Here is a 27173-nt window from a genome sequence, read left to right as displayed (position 1 = left end):
TCTGGCATTTGAACTCCTGATGAACAAGTGTGAAAATATTTCCTTACACATTTAACAATATTTCTATGCCTGAATAAAGCAAATAAACAGATTTTTTTTTCTTGTTATCAAAAATCCACCTTCTTACACAAACAACCTTCACTAAATTGTTCAAGATCCTTAAATTTTATAATTTATTTTACACAACATTTTTTAAAAATTATCTTACACATCTTAATTTTATACGAGTATGTTTTTTTTTTAAAATTATAACGTGTTTACTACGCTTTTTATTTATTTGTATACTATTATTATTTTTTATTATTTATTTATTTTTAAATCGTGATATTTTCAAACTTAAATTTTAACTTTTTATATTCGCGGCATCCTTTGATGGATTTTTATTGATATAGTTTTGAATATTTTTCATTTCACAAACAAAAATTATGACAACCGCATTGATTATACGTAATAGTTGACCATGCAAAACATAAAATATATACTTCAGTACAAATGAAATTATAATATCTTGAGTTCTTTTCGCTTTACTCATACGAAACGAAACATTCCTTTTCTCCCTTTCTTTTTCAGATTTTATTTATTGTTTTAAAATAGGTCCAATGTTTTAATTGCACCTTCTTTTATGAGATTTTAAAAATAGAAATAAAATATTTGGTTTCTTTTCAATAATCAAGTTGCTTTAATTAGTAAATAATCCTATGAAACTAACTAAAATTTATCAAAATATTTCATAAAATAAGAAAAATAATCCGACTCGATTTCAAGCAAGATTTTCCTTTTTTTTCTTCTGAATACATGTTCTCAAATACAAGCAGTAAAGCTTGCTTTGAAATTCCTTCCTGATTCAAACCGTTTTGTTGTAAGAAAACAATGTGGAAGGGTTGACCGCAAGACACCAAGGGGAACATCTCCTTAGGGAATCCGCCCAGACAGTCTCTGTTATTCCTCTCTCAGCTGGGGGCTTTTAGTTGCATGCACAAAAGTATCCTTTAGGGAAATAGGGGATTAGCCGCAAGTTTTGATCTTTTGTAATCATTTATCTTTAAAATACTTCCCACGCTTGAGTAACTGATATCTTGGACACTCAGAAAGGATTTAAAAGTCATCGCAATTACGATAAAAGAACCGAAAAGCAAAGAGATGTCTTTGTGTTTATTGGTCGTTTTGAATGGTCACAATGTATCAAAAAGCACCGAAGAATACTTTTTATCCGCTTAGAAAATCATTCCCACAGTTAAAGCGTTTTTGTCAATTCAAACCCCTTGCTCACAGGTGGGATCGATCAGTCAATTGTTTGAAGAATGTTTTGTTGAGCCCTTTTGAAAGGTAGATCATCTTACATTTAACAGTTTTGATTTCTTAAGTGTATAAAAAGAAAAGAATGCTATACTGAGATAAAAGCAAAAAGAAGAATAAATCAGTAAAATAATTAGTGTTATAAAAATAATTGCTTTTCGTCCTATCCTCTATTGTTTATTATTTTCCCGTTATGTACTGTGTAAATTTAATGAATATTTCAGCACATATTAGCAACCTGGTATTTTATTGAACTATTTAATTCAGTGCCAAAAAACTAATAAAGCGAAGCGATTTTCGAATGCAAGCTGAACAGCAAAAACAACATTAAAATCCCGAGAGCAAAATGGGGAGAAAAGCGTTATTACAACGTAGCAAAAAGCAACTCCGTTCGTTATCTGCGGCATGCGCGTTAAGGGGTTTCGAGCTGATCATTGAATGGGTTAAAATATCAAAAATCAAAGCCCGAGGTGCACATCTTCGGCAAAAACAGCACCTGTATACCAAATTTCATCTTTCTAGGTCTTTCCGTTTTCCCGGGAAGCGCGCCACACACACACAAACATCTTATTTTATTATATGTATAGATTTCTTTATCATATAGTGACACTAAGTGGCAAATGAATACCCTTCAAAATGCTTTTGACACCAATTTTGCTGATTCCTATGAAAAATGTATGGATCCGAAAATGACACACAGTTTTCTCCTATTACCCATCTTTTTGGAAATTTCGTAAGTTTCGTAGATTTAATTTTTATTGGAAGGGGAAGGGAGACAAATATATTATTTATTAACATTTTTCTGAGGAGCTAGAGAGGTGACAACTTCAAAAGCAAGAACATTTGTGAAAAGTTGGGTGACTCATTGTATGTTCCTCAAACGTAGCTATTAATACAGTCAAGCCCGCTTATCAGAATATCGGATAAAAGAATATCCCGTTTAATGCAATACATTTTCAATATACCAAACCGTTAATGTCAATTATTTTAATCCCGTTTAATGGAATATCCCGCTTAATAGAAAAAAATTCTTGGAAAATTAGCTATTATAACATTTTACATTTATAAACTATTTTTTATTTATTATTCTTGAGTTTTATTTACTCATTGTCGAATGACATCGGAAGATATGTACTAAAACTAAAATATTTAAAATTTCTAATTTAATCGCTGCTACATTGCAACACTTTAGGAGTGAACCAAAATCGTAATCCTCAAACAAATATTAGCCGCTGATCGAGTAACCCGCGTGTTTCAACAATGAAACACGCGCCACGGCATGATAATTTGATAACATGTTTTGGTAATGTTTAATATGCAGGTATTGGCTTTATTGTTAGAAGGCTGAACTCGATCTGGTAACTTAACTGTTTTACTGGTAAGACTGTGTCATTTTAGGGGTATGAAGAAACGAAAAAATGGTGAATAATGAGCGCTACCTACTGGAGTTCAGGGCTAATCCACTGAAGTTAAGGTTTTGCGATTTCAACTATCAAAATGTCAATAAACAGGCAATGGCTTTGTTCAAATGTAGAAGCAATTTTTACCCGTCATACCTTGACGGGCAACTTTCTAGTTACTAATATTCTACAATAGACGGACTCCTGAAAGTAACATAATAACGGCACAAAAACTTTTGAAAAATTTTTGTTCTTAAATTTACATCCTGTAAATATCTTGCATTGATACAAAAACACAGCAGAGGAATTTTCGTAATTGGTTTATTCATTCTTTTATCGAAAGGGGCAATGTTTCTCTCAAGTGAACAGAAAGGTTTTCAAACAGCATGCTGTGCTTAAACTGATTCAGCATAAATTGACTGAATCCCACAAAATGTTTAAGGTCAGCATTTTTGAGTTAATTCTCAAACTTTATGCATAAGATAGGAAGAATGCGTACACAATATTTTTGATTGCTAATAGGTAAACAAAATAAAAAGAATACTTACTTTACTGAATTGAATAGAAAAAATATTAAATAAAAAACTTTTATAATCTAATACGCAAAACATAAAAAGAATAAGCCAGTGTTTCCCCACGTGGGGTGCGAGCTCCACCAAAAGGGAGCTTTGGTTCTTTCACGGGGATATTCAAGAATGAGTGAGTCAAGCTTTGGAATTATTGTTAATTCATTTTTTTACATTACCAAAATTTCTCTTTTTCTTTCAACTCTTATTTTTTAGTTGATTTTTTTAAAACCGGAAGTGTATTACTTTTTTAGGTTCATGCCATTTGAAACGTTAAACATAATTTGAGTAATACCGTACCAATTGAGTTATACCACGCATAACCTTAAGAGAACAACTGCATTTTAGGGAACGATCATAGCCAAAGATTAGCAAACTACGGTAAAAGCTAAATATAATGTAAAATTCTAAGTTCAGTAATTTAAAAAGTTTCTTTTTTTTTACAAGTGATTTGTTTTAAGTTATGATAATATTTGTAGTGTTACTACTAAACATTCCAGAAAAAAAACGCTTGTATATCTTTACAAATACAAAATTCAAAATTAAATTTATTTCACTAAAATATGTGGCATTATAAGAATAATGTTTTTTTAACATCACTAGAAAAATGTCTTACTTGCGCCACCACCATCCTTTCGAACTGTCGAAATTTCGCTTCTCTTGTCATCAACTGTTTCTTTGCCTTGCTGTTTATTCCTGAAAAAAAATAATAAAAGATAAACAATCACAAACGAAATCATGTTCTGTATATAGACTTCAGATATTTTTATCGAAAGTTCAAACAGTGAAACATAATCACGAATTTAGTTCAATAAGTAGCGGTGAACTAAAAGTGCCTAGGTGACAAGAAAGTTTGACATTATTAAAAAAATAATATAAATATTAGAGAGACTGGAAAGTATAGGAATTCCTACCTGAGGGGAGGGGGAGGGTCATGGCGCAGGACTGTGCCAATAAAATTATTAAAGGGGTGTTATAAGGGATTTTTTTCTCTATTTGAGGGGGTATTCGTGGTATTTGGAGTGATACGCCCTTGCTCTTAGGGAGGAAAGAGCAGAAGTCCCCAGGGGTGGGGGATTCTGTCGCGAATTGCGCCATCAAAATTTTTCCGGAGAGTTAAAATTTTTATAAATTTATTTATTTAAATTCAATTATTGATTTATTTTAAAATCGAATTATTTATTTTATTCTGTTTATATTTTATTTCATTTATTTATTAATTGCTGTGTGTGTGTATGTTATTGGTTTAGTACAGAACTTTCTAATAAAATAATAATAGTGATCAAAAATAAAAAAAAATTAAATAAATAAATTTAAAAATAAATAAATAATCAAACAATATTAGAAATACATTAATAAAAATATTTAAAAAAAAATAAATCGAATTAAAAAAGAAAGCTAAAAATAAAAAGTAAAAAAGGGAAAGAAGGTTGAGAAAAATTTTGGCGGTTAATTTGCGCTATTGAACTTGGGAAGGATGGGCACCCCTGGGAGAGAGGGGTATCTCTGGAAAGTATTTTATTTAAATACAGTATTAGTAGTGGATTAAAAGTAACTCAATTTAAATTTTCACGAAACATTAATTTAAAAAACTCATGTTCATTTTTCTAGAAAGCTGATTTACATATTACATTGAAATTTCCATCGCATTTTAATTATGTTCATAATTGTACTGAATATTTTTTTTAGGACACGCAGTTTTCCAAAACAGCTGTTTTTATGGTCAAAAACCATCATTTTTAATTTAAAAAGTGACAACTGGTTAATGTTTAATAACTCATGAAATAAACACATTCATCTTAAAATTTCACTTTAGTTAACTTTTTGAAAACACTGTAAAACTCTTTAGTTTCTATCATGAAAGCATTTTTAGAAAAACGTGCATTATTTTTAGCAGTTTAACTTTAATCGTATACAGGTTATCGACTCCCCTTTTGTATTATTAGTCAAAAACAGAAAGTTAGTGAAAGCAAATTTAAAAAAAAAATGTTGTCCTTCATTACCTTAGCATTACGCGAGCTGCCTGACAGGGTTTTTTTTTTTTCCTTTCTTTTTTTTTCAGAAATTCGTGTGTCAGTTAAAGTGTTCAAGATCAGTGATGTAATTACCTCCGTTATCAGTATTTTTTGCTGTCAATACTTTGTTTCCAGAAAAGATGGACCAAAAATATAAAAAGTCAGAGTTTCCAGAAAAATTGCCACTATGGGTGGACATATTTGGGAACGCAGTATAGAATGAATCCCATATTGATAATAATAAATTGGTCTTAGAAAAAAATATCTGGAGATGGTACTTCAAATGTAAGCCAGAAGAATGCTTTGCAAAAACTGTAGTAGAGATCGGAAAAAAGGTAATCATATTGAGAAATCTCTAGCAAGTTTAATCCCGCTATTGTCAAACGAAAAGGCGTGGTTTTGTATCATAATTATGTTAGACCGCACTGCTCAAGAATTTCTTTGAAAAAAAAATAAAAATTGTGGTGGATGCCTTACTCGTCCAATATTGCACCATCAGACTTAAATCTATTCTGATCGTTATGTGAGAAAAACTTAAATCTTATCTGATTGATAGTCGAAATCTCCAGCTATGGTGTTTCAAAATCAAATGATTTTAATCGATAAGAAAGTTTAAGCACTTTTGGGCAAAAGTTTATTGACAACTAGAGTAATTGTAACACTGATGAAAAATAAAATAGTGTTGAAAAAGATATTCGTTTGAAAATTACGACAACAATATCCAACATTACGTATCTACTTTATTTTTAACCTCGTTAACCCATAGGTAGGAGAAAATACATATTTTTAATACCTTTGAAAAGGAAAACGAATTGAAGAAAAAATAAAGTGCGATTTTGTGTAAAATATTCAAAACGACGATTCATTTGTTTAGCTTTTCGTAAACTATAATTATTAGAATTTAGAGTAAAGATTAAAATCACGAGCTAATGTCTGCTGTTTGTTTCAACAGTTTGTTGAAAAAGAGAAAAAAAAATTTAAAATTATTTTTTCAAAATGTAAATTTGTGGGAAGTACAGAGTAAAAGACAGAGCAAAGCTAACTTCCACAACGAGTGTTTTAAATAATGTTGAACACCGAAATGAACAAATAAGGTCTACTTTTTTTTCTTTTTTTTTTTTGGAAAGTAAGGATTGGAGTAAATAAAACAAAAAAAGGGGGGAGATAAAAAAGAAGATACAACAAGAAACATAAAGACCAAAAGTGAATGCATGCTGTTTACGTCAATAGTTCGTCAAAAAACTTTTTAAATTATTTTACAAAATGTAACGATTTGTGTAAATTACGGTGTAAAAGACAGAGCAAACATTTACCACGGGCGTTTTAACCAATGTTGAACACCAAAATAAACAAATGAGAGCTTCATTTTTTCGAAAAGTAAGGATTAGAGTAAATTAAACAAAAAAAAAGGAGGGAAAAAAAGAAAGTACAACAAGGAGCATAAAAATTAACAAGAAGTTCTGTCTAGAATTAAACGAGCCTACTTTCCCATATACCCATACTACTTTCTAGTACCTGATCAATATTCTCAAAAATAGCTAAAATTTGCAAATTGTTTCAAATATATTTTTTAAATATTTTAAGCTGATTTCTAGGAATAAAATATTCCTCACTCATCTTTTAAAAAAAAAAAAGCAGCACATTTTAAACAAAACAGCTAATACACTTTTTTCCATTAAAAAAAATCTTTAACAGCTTTCAAAACGAAAAAATAATAATTCAAATTAATAAGCTTATTAAAATAAATACATCATATTAAAAAAAATCGTTTATTTTTCCCCTGTTGCCAAAAATATTTTTTTAAATGAATTAATGCAATTACCAAAATAAATAAAAACAATAAAATATCAACTTAAAGAAATAATTTTCATTGTCCAAAAAAAAAAATCGTCTGCGTATATCTTTACGTAGAAACATGAATGACTTCGAGTTTATTCGCCGAAAACGGAATGCCTAAATTAAAACTTTAGCGTCAAAATAAAAACAAGTCATATCAACAATAATTATTTCACAGTTAAAACCATAGCTACGGAGTCGGACTCAATCTCATTTTCGGATAAAGGAGTCGGAGTCGAATATCCAAAAATCAGAGTCAGTCAACTGTCCTACATGTATAAATTTTTGCCAAAGCTACGAAGTCAGCGTCGAAGTCGGGGAGTCGGAGTCCGATTAATTATCGGGCACAGGAGTCGAGTCGGAGTCAGGTGCCCCTAAATTCTCGGAGTCGGAGTCTGGAGTTTGGCGTCAAGAGCTATTTCCAACAAAATTTGTTTGAAGTAAATCCGCCTTCAAGTACGTTATCTAGATTGACTTTCAGTTTCCCCGTAGGCGCTATTGTTAAGGGATTTGAACTGTTCAAAATTGAACGGAAAATTATTCAAATCAAAAAGATATTTTACATAAAAATTTTTCATCAAAAGTTTTTTCCTACAAAGTTTGTTTGAAGCAAATTCACCTCACAGTTCGGAATTGCCTTGAATTTCCCCATAGGCGCTAATGTTAAGTTTTTTTGAACTGTTCAAAACTGAACAAAAAATAGTTCAAATCAAAAAGTGAAATATGGGAATGAGATGTCCTCGCCGAGATCTTTCGAACAAAAAAACGTTTGTTCGAATCGGACTATTCATTCAAAAGTTATTAGGGGGGGGGGGGGACAGACAGACAGACCGACAGACATTTTCCCCCATCTCAATACCCTACTTTCCATTTTTTAATTTTTCAATATTTATCTAATTATTTTATTTATTTTTGACTTTTTTTTGTTTTTCGGGATATTTTTAAGATGCATTAAGCCTTCTTTCATGCTTTTTTCTTCTTTCTCAGACTTTTACTGGGAAAGTAGGCTAAAAAGTGAATGCATGCTGTTTACTTCAATAGTTCGTCAAAAAAAAAAAAAATCGAATACTTTTACAAAATATAACGATTTGTGTAAAGTACGGTGTAAAAGACCAAGCAAACATTTGCAACGTTTTAACCAATGTTGAACAACCAAAATAAACAAATGAGGGGGAGAGGTATTGTTTTTTTTTTTCTCCTCCAGAAAGTAAGCGTTAGAGTAAATAAAACTAAAAAGGGGTAAAAAAGAAAGTACAACAAGAAAAAAATCGAGTTAAAAACAGCAGCACGAATTTCGGAAATAAAGCACTCGGGGAAAGCCATATGATCCCAATTCCGCCAAAGGGGATTTATTCAAGATTTCCGCTTGGCAACAGTAAGATATGAGGACAATAACAACGAGAAACAAAGAATCGGATGCCCTTTAGGTGGTACTTTGGAAAACATAAATGTAATGCTGCAATGAATTTTGATGCCGCGAGTCAAAAGATTTGTCTTTGGAGTAAAAACATAAGAAAAGTAAGTAAAATAGCAGAAAGGGAAATGTTCGTTCATATTCTTGCTTAAAACTCATAAATACCATTTGTTTATGATTTGTTGTTCAAGAATTCCTAATCTATTTAGAAAGAGGATGCAGTCGTTTCGATTTATATAAAACTTGTTCCATGAATTTTAACAGTTTTGTTATTCGGTCGAATGCAAAATAAAATTTGATTTGTTCAATTGTCCGTAAACTTCAATGATGAAGTTACTTATAATAACGTATCTCTCGTTTGGGAGAAAAGTGACACAATGCGACTTTTTTCTTCGCTTAAATGGTGTCAAAATCACGTTATCATCTTTGGAAAATAATGACAGATTTTTGTTCTAATATTAACCACTGGAGAGCACAGGAAAGTAACTTTTCTTACAGCAAATGTCTTAAAGAGTTCAACTTCAAAAGCTTCTGTAAAATTTCATTTCTTCGTATTCTGGCACCCTTCTTCCAAATGAGCGATACTTAAACTATGGTCTTACTTCCAATGTGAAAAAAACATTTATATACAGTGGCTCCCAAAAGTGTCCGTACACTTTGAAATTTTTTAGTAAAACTAAAATAACTCAAAACTGAATTCGAATATAAAGTCCGATATTTTTTCAGATCATTCCTATGTCATTCTAAATATAACCCATTGGTTTTTTTCAAAATATTGACGGATATTTTTTTTTTTTTTTTTTGAAATGGGTCAGAAAACGAAGAGACAGAGAAATAACACGCCACAAAAGTCATCGTACACTCAAATATTTTCGAAACAATTCATGATTAAAAGTATCATATGCCGTTTATTAATATTTTTGCATTGTGTTGACCTTTATAAGTCATTTGGCTTTAATTTTTTTGCTTATTTATTCCTTAATATATTGCTTATTACTGTAAAATGGCTGGTATTCGTAAAAAACCGCAAACGCCATTCAAAATTTGAATTTTATTCCCACAGTAGTGGTAAATTGGTTTGAAATGTCTCTAAATTAGTTAATTTATTTGTTTGTATAGTAAAGTCCTTGATAAAATGCTTTAAAGAAAGGAATCGGACCGAAAACAAGCTAAGAAAAGGTCAACCGGCAAAGTTGACAAAAAGTGATCGTAGATTTAAAGTTAAAAAAATTAAGAAAAAAACACATTTGAGTACTGTAAAAGTTTCTGCAGAGTTAAATGAAACATTTTACATTTAATTTTCACCTAAAATTGTTCGCCAAGTTCTTTGATTAGCTGGATTAAATGCGACCTCTTCCCGCAGAAATTTCCTTGGTCATGCGAAAAACAGAAAGCTTACGCTTTTCGTCCCAAAATCAATGATAAATAAGCTAAAAACAGTTTAGAATCATGTTTTACTTACAGATAAAAATTAATTCAACATTTTTGGTTAAATTGTTGTATAACTGTAAGTAGAAGAAAAAATTAGGAACTTAATCTTAAGAACTTAGTTGGATCAGTTAATTAGGACGGTGAAGGTGTTTTAGTGTGAGGGTGCATATCAGCATCAGGACTTGGTAGTTTGTAATTTTTTGATGAAATAATGAATCATGATGTTCCTTTAAATATTTTAAAAACCAATTTTGAACTCTTAGCCAAAAATTTGGTTATTGGAAACAACTTTGTCTTTTATCAAAATAACGATAAGAGGCACACGGTTTTCAACGTTTGCGTCTAGTGCCTCGCAAATTGTCCTAAAGTTTAGAAAATACCCACTCAATCTCCAGATTGTAGCTTAATGTAACGTATTTAGAGATATCTGGAGGCTAGATTACGAAAATAGGGCTTTAAAACGAAAATAGAGCTAGAAATAGTAATACTCGAAATTTGGTAGAACACTTCCTCAGAAATTTCGCTAAAAAAAGAAAGAAAAAGAATGAAGTCTATTCCCAGACGTTTAAAAGGTGTTATGAATACTGTTTGATATTCTACTAATTAATAACTTAATCAAAAGTTAGATTATTCAATAATATATAGACATTTTATAAAGTGTACGAAGACTTTTGTGAGATAAAATTTCCGGCACTTTTCGGTTTTTGATTTTTAAAAAATTAAGTTTTAATATTTTTTAAAAACTTTTTATGCACTTTTGTTAAAAATTGATCACAGATCTTATAATTAAATACTTATTCCGAAATATTAGTTCTAACCAATGATTTGGGGCCTATTTCGTTGAAAGTCGTAGGTGTACGAAGACTTTTGGGAGCCACTGTAGGGGAAGCTGCTGTACCCACAGACAAAATTTACTTTTCTAATTTTGCTGGTCTCTGGGAATGGATAACCGATCGGAAAAATTATCCGCCAGAATTTACAGCTTATCATCATCTAAGTTATCAATTTTTGTCAGGTGAAAATCTCAAAGCTTTCAACCTCAAAAAATTTTTCTTAAAAACCATCTTTTTTGTCCGTGGGTACAACAACCCGTTCACCCCGCGGACAGGTGCCTTTGTACCCATGGACATATAAAATATATATATAACTAGGTCTGAGGAACTCAATTGTACTCAATACATTTTCATAAGCCATTGTATGTTAAAATACTTCAAACATCCATTGAAAATAACATTAAATAAAATCTCCAACAGAAATTAAACTTTGAAAATTAATCGAAGGTTTTCCCCCTTTTTATAAATTTTCCTTAATCTTTAACATCAGTGAACTCTTTTAAAAAGTTATCTTATACCTTTAAACGAGCAATTCTTGTGGGTATATATATATATTTCTTATCTCGGAAACGGCTGTAACGATTTGGATGAAATTTTGGATTTAATTGTAGTTTTGCATTCTAATTTCATCTACATCAGTGTTTTTTCTGTAAAAACGCGATTTTTTACAAAAAACAGTTTTTTAATATAAAGTCAAATTGAGTTAAGCCTTGAAGTAAACTGTGAGTTGACGTATCAGGCAGACGATTTGCAACCATAACAATGAAAATTTGTCTCTTCTCGCATTAAAATTTTATACTTGCTTAGGGTTGCCAGGCTTGGCTGATATTGGTCACTTTGGCTAATTTCAAACACACTTGACTGAAAACAAATTCAAAAGCATTATGTAAATCGATGTAAGGATTTTTTTTTTTTTTAAGTGAAACTATTGCTTGATCATCCTATTTTATTTTATTTTATTTATTTATTTTCTTTTTACACTTCAAATAGTTTAACATGTTTTTTAAATCACGCATCTAAATTTTATTTCGAAGAAGTGTATGTCTTGAGATTGTTTATGTTTTGTTAAGACAGTTGTTATCATTTGTTGGAATGGTTTGTGGATCATCAGTTTTGATGGATATCATGCTGTAGGTAACATTTTCTGGCGTAAAAATTAAAAGTACTTATTCAAAAAGAAAATCTCGATTGGGATAAAATCGTGAAACGCATCATAGTATGAAAGGAAGTATTCGGTTAAAAACCGATTTCACCATAGCAAAACTAAGGTCAAAATATTTTAATTACTGACAAGAAAATTGTATAGCGGAAACAAACGTAACAGATAGTTTAAAGCAAAATGTTGATTTAATTACATTCAGAATCTTCTTTGTTTGTTACTTTAGTGCTATAAGAAGGTCGAGTACATAATATTTCGTTAACGTGAAGCTTTTCAAATACATTTGGAAAAGTATTGAACCTTAAAAAAACATAATTTGACAAAAAATAATTCTTTTAAAGCCGAGCGAGGCTCGGTCGTCCAGGTACTTAGTCTTAAGAGAGTTAATGATGTTATGAAGAATTAATATGGTAAAAAAAAAATAATAGATTCATGATAGTATGGCTCTCTATCTACCTACATAATAACTTCAATTTATATGCAAACTGAAACCTTTAACTAAAATTAACCCATCACAAAAAACTCAGTTAAGATCAAATCAACAAAAATCTAGAGAAGTCGACTGCAACTAAAAACAGGTGGGATTGACGATCTGAAGATCCTACAACAGATGGGTGTTACTTCAACTCTATATCATCAAGCCCTATTTCAAATTCAACATTAGTGTTAAAAGCAAATTTCGAACGTTGATGACAAAGCACCATTTTGATGTACTTCACATCGTAAGAAGACTCAAGTGTGACCCAAGGAGATTAAAAATTTCTGTCCGTGGGTACACATGGTTTTGCAAGGCAGTCACATCGACAGGACCACAGTTTTACAACATTAAATATCAGAAAGTAAAACTTTAAAATATAGGGAATCATGATACCTACAACAAAAATGAATAATACAATACACGACGGACGAAAAAAAAAATGAAATTGCTCATGTTATTTTTTACATAGATCCTACTAAAACCGAAAAAATGTGATAGAATCTTAAATGTTTGTTTGATGGGGTTGAAACTTTCTGGGGTATTGGAGAGGGCTGTGACACACGTTGAACCCCAATTAAGATCCCTCTCGACAATACCCGGAATTTCCCGACCAATGTCTGTAGGTACAACCGTCCGTGGGTACAGCAGCTTCCCCTATAGTTAAATTTCATAGAAATAAGTGCAAGTAAAGTTTTTAAAAAGGCTTTAAGATTAATGGCCCGTTTCGGGGAAAGATCCAAAGCCTGGATTGTTCATTGTTTAAAAGGTTTTCAAAGTCTAAAATACGTAATTCTATGATTGCATAAGAAAAGACTTGAAATTAATGTGTTAGCTTCACACACTAGTAATTTTCGGTATTCTTTTATTATTTTTCAGCTTGCAACACCCAATCTGACATCAGAAAAAAGAAAGTGTAATAAAAGTCTTTGAAAAGATCAGTAAAAGTCTAACCACATTTTTTTGTTACTAAAAACATGACTTCTGTGTTCAACTTCAATTGTGTTCTAATTCACGAAATAGCAGTGGAGAGGAAGATGAACATGAACTGAGTTACATCCCAGTTCGTTTAAGCAAAATATCTTTTACCATTAGTACAGTCAATAAGTGCTCAAAACAGGAGTGTGCGTGCATGGAATACGCGATAATTTTTAACTTCAGAATATTGTTAGGGGTAGTTAGTAAGTAAACATGCTAAAAGTCTCCGCCCCTAGGGGGTGAGCTAAAGGTGGGAGGGGGGGAAGAAATTTTGGGGGTTTCGAGAAAATGTCGGAAACGGTAGAAAAATACGTTTAAAATAAAAATTAAGCTAAATAACCTTCCTATGAAACTGTTTCTACACATATGTGTCAAATTTCCAATACTTTTCCGGCAATATGTTATGAAAAATCGATGATTTTCGGAAAATGTCTCTCTTTTTGTCAAACATTGGCTGTTACTGCCTTCCAGGATCAGTATTCATGAAAACTGTCAGTGACAAAGTTGTAGAGCTTTAACTTTTCTTCTGAAGTCAAAAATTATAGCATACTCTATGCACGCTATAATGTGTTCATTGACTGGACTACATAACGCGATGCACATAGCATATAGTAGGGGAATGTTCAAAGTGAAAGAGCGGGAAAAGTGAAATGGTGAAATATTTACTATGTTTTTAGCGTCAACTATCTGGTAATATTTTGACCATGTAGCACCACATGATTAAATTCACGTCAGGAGAAGTTATTTATGAAGATCATCGCGAATGATAATACAAGTGATTTTCAAAAAATGGTTACTATAATTTTAATAGTAACAATTTGCGTAAGTCGAAAACTATTTTTGTTACAATAAAATTATAAAGATTTTTTTTTTATTAACATTTTAAATATTGACTGAGACCTACTAATATTCGGTGCAGTATTTATTTATGTAATACTACGATTATTTTTGTTTAAAATATTTTGTACAATTAGTGAAGAGCTTGAGGGGAAAAGTGAAATAGTTAATTTAATTTATTTTTTCAACCATGTATTAAATCACTGACGTAATCATTAATTTAGTAATTAATTTATATAAAATACTTCGGTTAGTTATTCCCTTGTTTATTCCTGTATGCACTATTTAGTTCACTTAATTTTTCCAAATACTGAAAAATTAATTCTTTTATTTATTCTTTTATTGCTTTATTATCAGCTCATTTCGTCATTCACTCTTATATTTACTCCTCCATTTATTCAAAAACAAATTAATTATCAAATAAAAACTGTTTTCTAAGAAAAATATTTCATTTTTCACTTTGCTCCACGGAAAAAAAAGTTAAATTTTTAAGCTTTTTTTTTTTTTTTTTTGGAAGGTACAACTACAGCGCCAAAAGTTTAAAATAATGCAAGTTTTATTACAAAATTTATTGTCCTTTCTTTACATACCGTAAGTTTCAAAAGAAATTTCTAGTTCCTAAATTTTGAAAAAAGTAAGTTACCTTAAGTATTTCAATCTGCCCCACATTCCTCTGCCTGGTCACTCATTCATAAATTGCGGCAACTTATAGATATAATAAAACAGAGAAGTCAAAAAATAAATCTTTTTTATGTAATTATTTTTTATGTAATTATTTTTTATGTAATATTTTTTATGCATGACTTTCTAGGCAGTGAATTCAGGTATAAGTTACTCTCGTATTTTATTAATAAAGATTTGTTTTATTATCGTTGCGTTAGCAAGCGGTTTGTAAAATTGATTATTCTGATGTTTTTGAAAATTTCTGTTCCAGTTAAGTGACAGTATTTGTTTTCTAGAAATACGTTAAAGGCAATTACAGCTATTTTTGTTGTAGTATTTGCGTTTCTTAGTTCACCAACTTCATAAAGGATGGTATTATCTGTCATGCAGTACATCTTTTTTTTTTTTTTTTTTTGTCAGTTAACTCAAGGCGTTTCACAACTACCGATTTTAATGATATTTTTTTAGCTGTATATACGCTGGTTTATCTTAGATCTTATTTTTTTTCTATACATTAAAAAAAACGTAAAGTAGAAACGATTTTGATCAAAGAAAAAAAATATTTTTCTTAACTTTTACAGGAATTTCCTCTGCAGTCTTGATGTCAATTTTTTCTTCCACGAAAATATTTCTTATTTATCTTACATTCACGTTTTTAGAAGTACTTTTGCTAATATGTTGTCTACAGTTCACTTCTTTGCATTATTGTCCTAACATTTATGTTTCACAGACAAAGATATTATGGACTCAGTTTTGTTTCAGGCGCTCTTGGAAAGATGAATCGCCTTTTAAAAAAAAAGCAGTTTTACTTCCAAAGTAGATAAAATTAAACTATAACAAGGTGAATCTAATATCAAAACGGTAGGCACAAAATTAAGTTCCAAATATTAGAAAAAAAAAACGAGCTGATGTATGCATCACATGACTTCCCTTTACTTCAATTTAATGTCTTTTCCCCATTACTGGCAATTTTAATGATATCCAATAGCTTACTCTCTAAATATCACCAACAATGGCCAAATTGAAATCAGATTTTTAAAAAAAAAATCACCAAATTTGGCGACAAAACTTGGCGGCCAAAAAACTCGCGATATATCGCCAAGTGTCCGCTAAATTATAACACCACTTGAATTAACAATGGTTTCTCCCCAAAAAGGGGCAGAAGACTCCATTAGAAACACCCGAAAGCAACCAAAAGAGGAGGTGCACAACTAGAACCCACTAGGAGTCCACATAGCAAATTTCAATTTTCTATTACATGCTGTTCTTGAGTTATGCGACATATTTACGCACGTACGCACATAGGCACATCCGCACATACATATATACGTACATACAGACAGCACGAGAAAATTCGTTGTAATTTACTCGGGAATCGTCATTACGGATATCTCGCAAGTCTATACTTTCTTAGGCACTTATCCACGTCTGGTCGAGTCGAAAAAAAAAAAATTAATATTCATTCGGGGGTGAGTGAAATGGAAATTAAGGTCGATTCTTGAGTAAAAATTTTTCGCGAATACAATACTTCCTTTTTTCCTTTTTTGCAAAAGGAAGTAAATTAGACAAAATCAATGTGAAGCTGACCTCACAGCACGTAAGTTTCACAACACAGTTGAACCAACTGACAAAGATTTAAACAGCTCTAGGAAATTTGTAGTTTTATCTCAGTTTTAATTCCAACACTCTTCAGAATACAGAAGAATGGAAACATTCATATGTAATCTACAGTTATCGATTCTGTTCGAAAATTTTGCCTACTGTCAGCACGATTTGTTATACTTTGTGATTTCTCCACAAATTTTGCTATAAAAATTAGGTCAGCTTAGCAACAGTTCGCCATTTTCTTCTCAAGTTCTAGAACCATTAGCTAATCGCGAAATTAAAGGGACAAAGTATCTTGCAAATGAAATTTCAACTCAGGAAAGGTCGAATGGTAATAAAAAGAAAACACGCTTAATTTAACAAGATTACTGTAGATAATAAACACAAAATAACATATATATCTACACAATTTTCAACAAACAAAGGTAATAATCATCATCATCGAAAAATAGCCATGGAGAAGATATCAATATGGCATATAATACACTTCCTCCAATAAACCATCTTTCTCAAAAATTATTCATTTGCCTCTTATTAAATTATGCACAACCTCCCGTCCTTCCTGTAACCAATTTCCATCCTAACGTAACTGCGATTATGCCGATGCGCAATGGGGTAAACGGAGGAAAATAAATGACCAGATACAAAAATCGACATTTCTCCAAGAGTTAAGTTACAAACCTGAGCTCTAGGGAAATTTGCGGAAAAATGAAGACATTACTTTGTCCCATCTAAGAGCAGATTATGAGTCACTTGAGAAGTTCCCTGTATATTAACCGCAATCAGCGCGTGAATAAGAAGACAACATTTGAACGATGGTTCTACTTTAGGCTCGGCAGCAGAATCCTTTTCTTTATGGCCATCGTCACGCAAGAAACTATGGTTAGTAATAGTTGATTATTAAATAGGATATGTTGGACGGGACTTACAAATGATGGGGTATTCCTTGATATAAGATATCGAATAGGAAAAGGAGCGCTTGCATTATTTGTACGTGAACCATCTGCTTCTTAAGAGTTCTGTTTTTCATACAATGGATGACTCAGTGACTGAATAAAAAGTTCTTGCAGAAAGTATGTTTATTGTTTTTAATGTAAGTTCTTCTGAAAATGTAAACAGAAGATCTCCTTGTTATCATGTCCCGGCAAAAGTAGGGACATCACCTATAGACATAATGGTCACATTTCATTGCGTCTATACGTGAAAAATATGTGACATAACACGGGAGTCACGCTGTGCTGCATTTGTGACCATTTCTTGTGAATTCGCAGCAACCAACCCCAATGGGAGGTTACTGTGACCTCTCAAAAATTTCTTTATTGGCAAATCTTTTTCTGAAGAATCGGCAAAGTGTGGAGTTCTACACGGCAAAATTATCATCATTCGGCAAAATTTGAACTTCCGTTCAGCAAATTTGGAGTTGAATTTAGAAAAATTATGATCATTTGGCAAAATTCGAGGTCTATTCGGCAAAATTATCATAATTCAGCGAAATGTAAAGATTCATTATGCAAACTAGAAGCTCCATTCGGCAAAATTATCATCATCCGGTTAAATTTGGAGTTTTATTCGACAAATTGAGAGTTTCCGTCCTTCCAAAAATTTTAACTCGGTGGGCCCTTGGTTGCAACAGTTTGTGGCCAGTCACCTTCTGACATGAAGAATGAGTTATTGCAACATCACTTCGGGATAGATTTGTGTCCAATCATAACTGCCAGCATAAAGACAAAGCAAGCTATTTATTATTAAATATGGAGAGATTTCATTGAAAATATGTTTTATGAATAAACAGCATAAAAAAGTTTACGCGAAACACGTCACATTAACACAAAGAAAACTGCAGCTAAAGTAAATTATTGACTGCATAATTTCGTAACTCAGCAGTTCTCTGAACATGCATCAGTGAATAACAGCTGCAAAATTAACTACCCATATTTAAAACACATATTGTGTAAAAATCATTAACTACAATAGTATTCATGTACAGTTGAAATCCAATTATTTGAGCTTAGATTATCCAACTCGCCGATTTTCCGAATCTTTTTGACCAATTCAGAAAAATAATTGGGCGAAAACGTACTGCGATTCGAAAAATAATGATTCTCTCTGGCCTTGCAATTGTCCGTCTCTAACGTAAAACAGCTTACTGACTTTCATTTACAGTACGGTATGTACATACTGTACAGTACTCGTGACAGCGCTTAAGATGTAAAAGTGTTGCATTTTCATTTCATTAAATTAATGTTCTTTTTCTTGTGAAAAATAGTTTTTTCACCAATTTTCAACAAAAATTCTGCCATCAATTACGATAGATCCATTTCTTGGAGAAATCCAACTATCCGAGTTTTTAGATTATCCGAATGGGATCCGATTTTAATTGATTCGGATAGCCGGAATTCTACTGAAAATCTCATTTGTGTCCATGAGTTTTGCATGATTGAATTGAGGTGCTCTACTTGAAAGCTCAAATGAAAAAAAAGGCGTTTTTTCGGAACTGAAAATGCATTATTTTTACTTCCTTTTACAAAAAAGTATTGTATTCGAGAAAAAAATTTCACTCAAAAATCAACCTTAATTTCCATTTTGCTCACCCCCGAATGAATGTTGAGTTTTTTTTTTTTTTTTTCGACTCGACCACACGTGGATAAATGCCTAAGAACGTATAGATACCATTTTGAATATTTCCGAGCTAGTTACAACGAGTTTTCTCGTGACACCTCTATGTACGTATGTATGTATATGCGTATCTGCGTATGTATGTCGCATAACTCAGGAACGCTATGTCCTAGAAAGTTACAATTTGGTACGTAGACTCCTAGTGGGGTCTAGTTGTGCACCTCCACTTTTGGTTGCATTCGAGTGTTTTTAAGGAAGTCTTTTGCCCCTTTTGGGGGGAATCATTGTTAATTTCGATGTAAACCCAAGTGGTGGTACAATTTGGCGGACACTTGACGATTTATCGCCAGTCATTTGGTCCCCAAGTTCTGTCGCCAACTTGGCGACAAATTTGGTGATTTTTTTTTTTAATCTGGTTTCAGTTTGGCCGCTGTTGGTGATATTTAGAGAGTAATCTATTGAATCACATTAAAATTACCAATAATGGAAAAATGACATTAAATTGAAGTAAAAAGAATTCATGTGAGGCACACATCAGCTCGTTTTTTTTTATCGAAATTAGCATGCAATCAAGAAAATATAACTCGCTGCAACATTATCACGAAAGATGTACCTTTAAAAATCATAATACTCTTTACAGCATGACTTCATTGTTAAATCAATAACGTGAAACTAGGATTTGACCTTATTAAGATAAGAACGCAACGTTCTAAAGTTCATAACGAAATTTCAACGAAAATGGCGAAACAATTTTTATAACTCTATCACCGGGTTGACACCTGCCAGAAATGCCTCTTTTCTCGAAAAGTTTAAATATCCTCGATATCAGCAGAAGTTTCCGGCTCGGAAAAATTTTCTGCCACAATGACTGTAATTTCTAGTATTAACCTTCGCCAAAGGTGGCGCTGCGTTTACACTCGAAAAGTCACCAATCAGTTCCGAAACTTCTCTCGTAACAGCTTTCGCCGCTTTTGTCGAAGTTTTAGGTAGGCAGATCGCCACTTTTGGAAGAATGATCACAATAGATTAAATTTCAGAATTCTTTTGTCTTCTGAAGTTTCTCTTATGAGAAGAATCAAATTAATTTTATGAAGTCATCCACCCGTTTATAATTAATAGTAAGAATTTGAAGAGATAGAAACTAAATAGCATTTAACTTAGCAACAAATAATCTAACAATTAGTCATTTATTTTACACTTATTATACTGCGCTGATTGCAATTATTTCTGTCCTGTGAATCATAAAAATTATGTACATTTAATTAATGAAATTACTATTTTTCTTGTATAGTATCAACTCATAATTTAAAATAATAATATTTCAGTTCCGTTAAAATTTTGAGGTGCAACTGTTTTGGATTCAATAGTTCTGTAATATTACATTTATACATGTTAAAATTTAAAAAGGAAAAATACAAAATACGAGCAATAAAAATGTTTGTGTAATGCACTTTTTCATTCAATGAAATGATTTGTAAGGAGAAAAAAACTTAATTAGACACAGTTTGAAAACACACAACGCTTACACAGTAAAAAATATTTAACAACAGCGCGGAATAGATGCTTTTTTTTTATAAATTCTCTGTTGTAATTCTTATTTTTACACAAAAATCGTAATATATTTACAACTGACAATATACTAATTTACATAGTTTTTTTCATAGTGCGCATATAAAAAGCTATTTTTATGTTTCTGTCTAATAGTTGAATGGTTCACAACCTACTGCCCGCAGACCATATATGGCCCGCGAAAAGAACCATGTGTCTAGTTGTTATGCGAAATGTCACCAATAGAAAACCATGTACTGAAGCTTGCCAAAATAATCGTGAAAACGTCTCAGACAATTCGGCTGTTTATCACCTTTGATCTATTTCGTATTCTTTCCTGTATTTTTGTTTCTTAGATACTGCTGATTTGTCAAAATGCTTCATGTTTGCAGTCAAATGTTCAAAAATGGGTCTCTGAAAAACATATACAAACTTTCTCATCAAAAAAAAAAAAAGAAAAAAACATCTTCAAAATAAGATGACAACTGTTCTTTGACTCGTAATTTTTTGAATGCTTCCATGTTTTCTTTCGTAATTCAGGAAAAACATTAAAAGTAATTTATAGTTCTTTCCTGTGATATTCATTTTATCATAAGGCGCGGCCCACGAGTGGAAAAAAAGGTAAGACACCACTGCATAGTTTATTGAATTTTTATAGTTTGACTTTATTTTGTAAAGCGGTACCCTCACGGCTTTGCTCATAGTAGAAAATTAAAAGGTCATTTGGTTCGCCTGTATATTTACAAATAGTGGATGATGAATTTCTTGCCAATTTGTTAGGTTCATTTGCTCGCCCATGTTAAAGTAATTTGTTCGTCCATGTTATGGCAGTTCGCTCGGTATTGCTGCAGAGGAATTAAATCCACCAATGGTGGCTTAAAATTGGAATAAAAAAGAACAAATTATAATTCTTGAAAAATCGCTTCGAGGTACACACCCCCACGTTTCTAACTAATTTTTCGCAATATTTTGCGCGTCACAGAGATCCAGACATCCAGACAGAGACAGAATAGGACAGAGAGACTTTCAGCTTTATTATTAGTAAGGATTTTGCATGACTTTTGGAATCCTGTTTTTCTACATTCAATGAAAAAAAAAATAAAGGTTAGAATATCAACTAAAACCTGCATATTTTTTTCTAATTAGTTTACTAGTAATTAATGTAAAATAATGAACGTATGAAGCTGCAAACAGCAACTCAATTATCAATAAAATGTTACTCGACATTTATAATTGGATTTCTACATTATGTTTTGAAAATCTAGAATTTAATTAAATGAGTACACGCTTCAAATAAGAGCGCCGTCCGCTGAACTGTTAATTCGAAATTTCGTTCAAACTGAAGCACCAATAAACTTTAAAGCAAAGTAGAATTCATCTCCATCTTGAACATTACAGATTATATGAAATCCAATTCAAAGTTTTGCATTTGATTTACGGGCTTATGGTGCCAGAAAATAGTTTGAATAGTAGCCTGTAGGAGAGATTTCAACTTTTGATTAGAAGTTTTGGGTAATGGGGAAAACTTATTAAAACTCAGAAGCTAGTACGGACTCACATTTGGTAACTTGGTTCAGAGCTTCGCTTTTAACTAAATATTTCTAAAATTGTTGGTAATGCCATACTTTGAAATTGTGTTTTAAACTTACCTGATCAGTTTAGTTAATGAATAAAAAATGTAACTAAAATTTTAATTAAGTTGTTATTTATGACATCTATTACTGGAAATTTACTATGAATCTTTAAGTTATGGTTGCTGAAAGCCCGATGTTGGGTCACATTTTATAATCTTAGAGGGACTCTTCAAAAATGAACTTTTCATGAAGTTCAATAGATTGTTATTAAAAAATGGAGCAACTTTCTTGTGCAGGAAAAAAAATTCCAACTGCACGTAATGTAAAGGGGAAGTGGAGTTTAACCTCTATTAGATGAAATGCGTGAAATGTGAGCTTATAAAATTAATTTAATGAAAAAAACTAATTTTAAATTTAGAAGAAGGGCTCCTAGGTGCAGACCCTCGGGGACCCTTAAATTTTGTACTTAATTTTAAGACTTTGGATGTTATGGGATCTCCTTGGCATTGATTACAAACAAAGAGACAAAAATATATATAATCTCCCTTTTTTATACAGATTAGTTTTCTAATTGTTCATCCACTAATGACTGTGCATTGATATTTCTTTCTTAACTTTCTGAGCCCTTACAATGGAGTCGTTCCCTAAATTTTAAAAGATTTTTTTCTGATAGAGCGTACTTAAAATCATAGGATTTAACCAATTTTACTTCCTTTTACAAAAAAGGAAGTATTGTATTCGCGAAAAAATTTTCACTCAAAAACCGGCCTTAATTTACATTTTTCTCACCTCCGAATGAATGTTGAGTTTTCTTTTCAACCCGACCACACTTGGATATATATGCTTAGAAACCTACAAACACCCGAAATATCCGTTTTAACGACTTCCGAGTTAATTACAAAGAATTTTCTCGTGACGTCTGTATGTACGTATGTATGTGCGTATGTGTGTATGTATCTCGCATAACTCAAAAACGATATGCCATAGAAAGTTGAAATTTGGTGCGTAGACTCCTAGTGGGGCCTTCCACTAGGACCTTCAACTTTGGTTGTTCACCTTCAATTTTGGTTGAATTCGGATGTTCCTAAGGGGGTCTTTTGCCCCTTTTTTGGCTGGAAATCATTATTAATTTCGATGTAAACTCAAGTGGTGTTATAATTTGTCGGACACTTGGCGATGCACCACCAGTCTTTTGGTCGCCAAGTTTTGTCGCCAACTTAGCGACAAATTTGGCGATGTTTTTTTTTTTTTTTTGAGCAATCCCGATTGCTTATTGCTTTCGTTTGATTGTTTTTGGCGTTCCTATGGTTTTATTTTCCCACCAGCACCCTCTGCAGCACCACCGTCGACCGGCTCCTCACGATGCTGCTCCTATAGCGAAAACCGTCTCCAGGTTGCGTCCATATCCTACATACACAACTACACACACACATACACACACATACACAAACACATACGCACACAAACACATACACGCACACATACAACTACTCACACATTCATGCCTGCACACAGACACATACACATACCTCCTACACACAAACACACATACCCCCACACACAAACACACATACTCCCACACACAAACACACATACCCCCCCTCACACACAAACACACACGCCTACATACACACACACACACTCGTGATTGAGAAAAACATAATTTGAATTCAGGATGACAAAATTCAAATTATATTTTTTTTTAATTTGGTTTCAATATGGCCATATTTACAGAGTTAACCATTGAATCACATTAAAACTGCCAATACTGGGAAAAATTTATCTGTATAAACATTATCTTTGCTTCGGTTCGCAACAGACTTGGAATGAAAGTATTTAAAGTGTTTTTTTGCTCACTCCGAGAAACTATTATCTTTAAATTGGAGTAAAAGGAAGTCATGTGTTGCACCAGCTCATTTTAAATAAATTGACAAAGGTAAATATTTTTTAACAACTATCGTAAACGGTGCGCTTTTATTGTTTACGTTTCTGCACATGGCATCACAAATGATGAAATGCCATTCATTGGTGCCATTATCGAAATATTTAATTCGCATCTTTACTCACACGAACTGGCAACGATTTGGTTGATAGAAAGCGTAGAACGCAATATTTAATTCGCTTCTTGTTTATCATAACGTGGAAACACGATAGACAGATTTTTTAAAGTACATCATTTGTGACGTCATAAAGACCACGCCATATTTTCAAAATCGAACATTTAAAAAAAAAAGTAATTAAAAATCAAGCTTTGGGAAAATGAAAGTTTTTTCTTGCTATTTTTTTAATTCTATCAATTTTAAAGACTAAAAGCAATACTTTTGACTGAAGGAAACAATCTCATTGACGTTTTATTATTCTCTCTGTTATGAATTACATGATGTTGCAAGAGATTTAGGAATCAACCTCTCCTAAGCAATGAAGCAACAATCTTCTAACCCAGGATTCAGATTTAAGATACCTCCTCCAGATACTACATTTATTTACCTGATGTGTACAACGAACATGTACGTATTCCCTGGAATATCTGTTGACAGGTTAGCTAGTGCTTAGATATGCTTCAGTTGCTCCGAAACTATTTGGCTCCTTCAGCCAATTAAATAGACTTGAATGGGCAAAGCCATTTATCAAACGATCACAGTTGATTAATTCCTGCCCTGTTTACTTAAGCCAGCTAAGCGAGATCTTTGGGGAATTAACTTCAAGTGCCTTAGCCATTTATAAGGTTGCAAACTTATTATGCAATGTTTTCCTCTGAATAATATTATCTGTGTTAGAATTGTGGATTTTGTGCCGAATATCTGTCGATTAGCGTTTGAAGTTAGCGCAGTTTTTACCACTCAACAAGCATGGCCATTTCAGTAGAATAGCTTAAAGTAAATGTGTTTAAGTTTTCAAAAAATTATTCATTCTAGTTTTCTTACTAACTGTTTGTTAAAAAACTCCTTTATGAAATGCAATAAGGAGCAAGTTATGATCAACTGTACCAATTCTTTTGTGACTGACATTTTTTTCCTTCCTAAAATAAAAGAAAAAAAAAAGGTCTGAAATTTTTTTAAATATTTTTATCGATCCGAGAGTCAAAAAGGAGGAGAAACAGAGGACTATATGAACTGAACTGGCTTTCGCGTGCAGATGTACACGGGGATATTTTTTAGTTATTTTGTATCTTTCTAGACTGCATTAGAGACACAACCTTTTACAGACCTAGTGCGATCCCCCGATCTGATATAAAATTTATTCTTTCACATGGAATCACTACCGGCGGATGCTTCACCACGGAAATTCAGACGCTCGGTTTTCACACTAGATGGAGATACCTTGACCCTCTATGATGCGAAACTGCACTTGAAATTTAGTTTTGTAAACAGCACACTGAATCAAACAAGTACTCGAGGGATCTTCTACATACCGCATAAACATGTGACACGGACGCTTCCGATTTTCTGTATTTTGAAAATCCACCAACTGGAATCAAGTTAAAACTTTTGGGAAGAAGACACCAGTGTCTAATCATTACACCACTCCGTCGGCGAAAATTATTGCAGTGGTTAGACGATATATCTATTTTAACGAAATAAACAATTCATGAGTTTAATCAGGCAGCTATTTTGTTTCTTTTTTTCTATCACACATTTTATTTAATAACATGGGAAATGGTTTTGGTTCTATTTACAAAGTTCGTCCTTGTGTTTTGTGTATATAAAACGAGTTATAGCAGGAACTCGACAAAATTACTCATTTGAAATTTTGCAGTTAGAGTTCTAAAAAAAGACATTAAAAACCCCCAGGAAAGAACTTGTTTATGATGCAAAGGTTTCGAGAAAATGCGGAAGAAGTATATGAGGTCATATCTGGTGTCAGAAAAAAAAACTTTTCTTTGAAATATAATCATCGGTATTTGCATAAGTTAGTAATCAAACTGCACAATAGCTATCACCATGCAATGAATAGCTGCGAACAATTTTTTTTTCTTTCTTTTCTTTCTTTTTTTTTCAGCAACCACGATTGATTATTGTTCTTATTTGACTGTTTTGATGTTCTTATGATATTATTCCCCCTTCCCGCCTCCCTCTGCAGCACCACCGTCGACCGGCATCACGATGCTGCTCCTCTAGCGAAAACAGTCTCCTGGTTGCGTCCATATCCTACACACACACGCATACATACACACACCTACACACACACACATACCTACACATCTACATACACACACTCATGCCTGCACACAGACACAAACACACACGCCTACATACACACACTCACTCGGGATTGCGAGAAACATAATTTGAATTCCAGATGTCAAAATTCATTTTTCTTTTTTTACCACAGATGAAATGAAGTACTTTTATTATTTGACTAATGACCTTCGTATGATTGTTTTTATATCCATTGATGCATCATCCTTATATGACTTTATAATTTGACCCAATGTTACATTCACATCTCAGAGAAAATTAATAATTTCTTTATTGTTCTGATTTTAGTTGATTTTGTTTAGCGCACTACATCCTCATTTATATAATAGCGCGGACCGAGTAACGCTCTGCCGTCACCAACAATGAAAATCACGCCATAGCATGATAATTTGAAAATATTTTTAGGCAAAGTTTTACATGCATGGAAATGCTTTATTTTTCCAAGGCTAAACTGGATCCGGGAACTAAAGTGTTTAACTAGTACAACTGTAATTTTAGGAGAATGAAGAAACGAAAAGTGGTCAAGAATCAATGCGATATATTGGCGTTTAGAGTTAATCCACTAGAGTTAGGGTTAAAATTTCAACTTTCAAACTTTCATCAAACAGGCAATTGCTTCGTTCAAATGTAGAAGTAATTTTTAACCGACATACCTTGATGGGCGATTTTCTTGTTATTTTATTAAACCTGCTATTTAATCAGTACTATCGGTTGTCTAGCAAATAACA

General features: G+C 32.3%; 1 protein-coding gene across 2 annotated transcripts in view; it reads right to left on the bottom strand.

Moving 5' to 3' along the window:
* The window catches only part of LOC129223814 (tyrosine-protein kinase transmembrane receptor ROR2-like), a 264925-nt gene that overhangs the window by 65648 nt on the left and 172104 nt on the right, over window positions 1-27173 (bottom strand). For both annotated transcript variants that reach the window (XM_054858172.1, XM_054858173.1), the window contains exon 3: window positions 3879-3958. In XM_054858172.1, the coding sequence (XP_054714147.1) occupies window positions 3879-3958 (80 nt within the window). The remainder of the gene's footprint in view (window positions 1-3878; window positions 3959-27173) is intronic.

The sequence above is a fragment of the Uloborus diversus genome, chromosome 6, assembly GCF_026930045.1.
Source record: "Uloborus diversus isolate 005 chromosome 6, Udiv.v.3.1, whole genome shotgun sequence".
Classification (NCBI taxonomy): Eukaryota; Metazoa; Arthropoda; class Arachnida; order Araneae; family Uloboridae; genus Uloborus; species Uloborus diversus.
The sequence above is the reverse complement of the archived record's forward strand: the minus strand, read 5'-3'. Positions and strand labels throughout refer to the sequence as shown.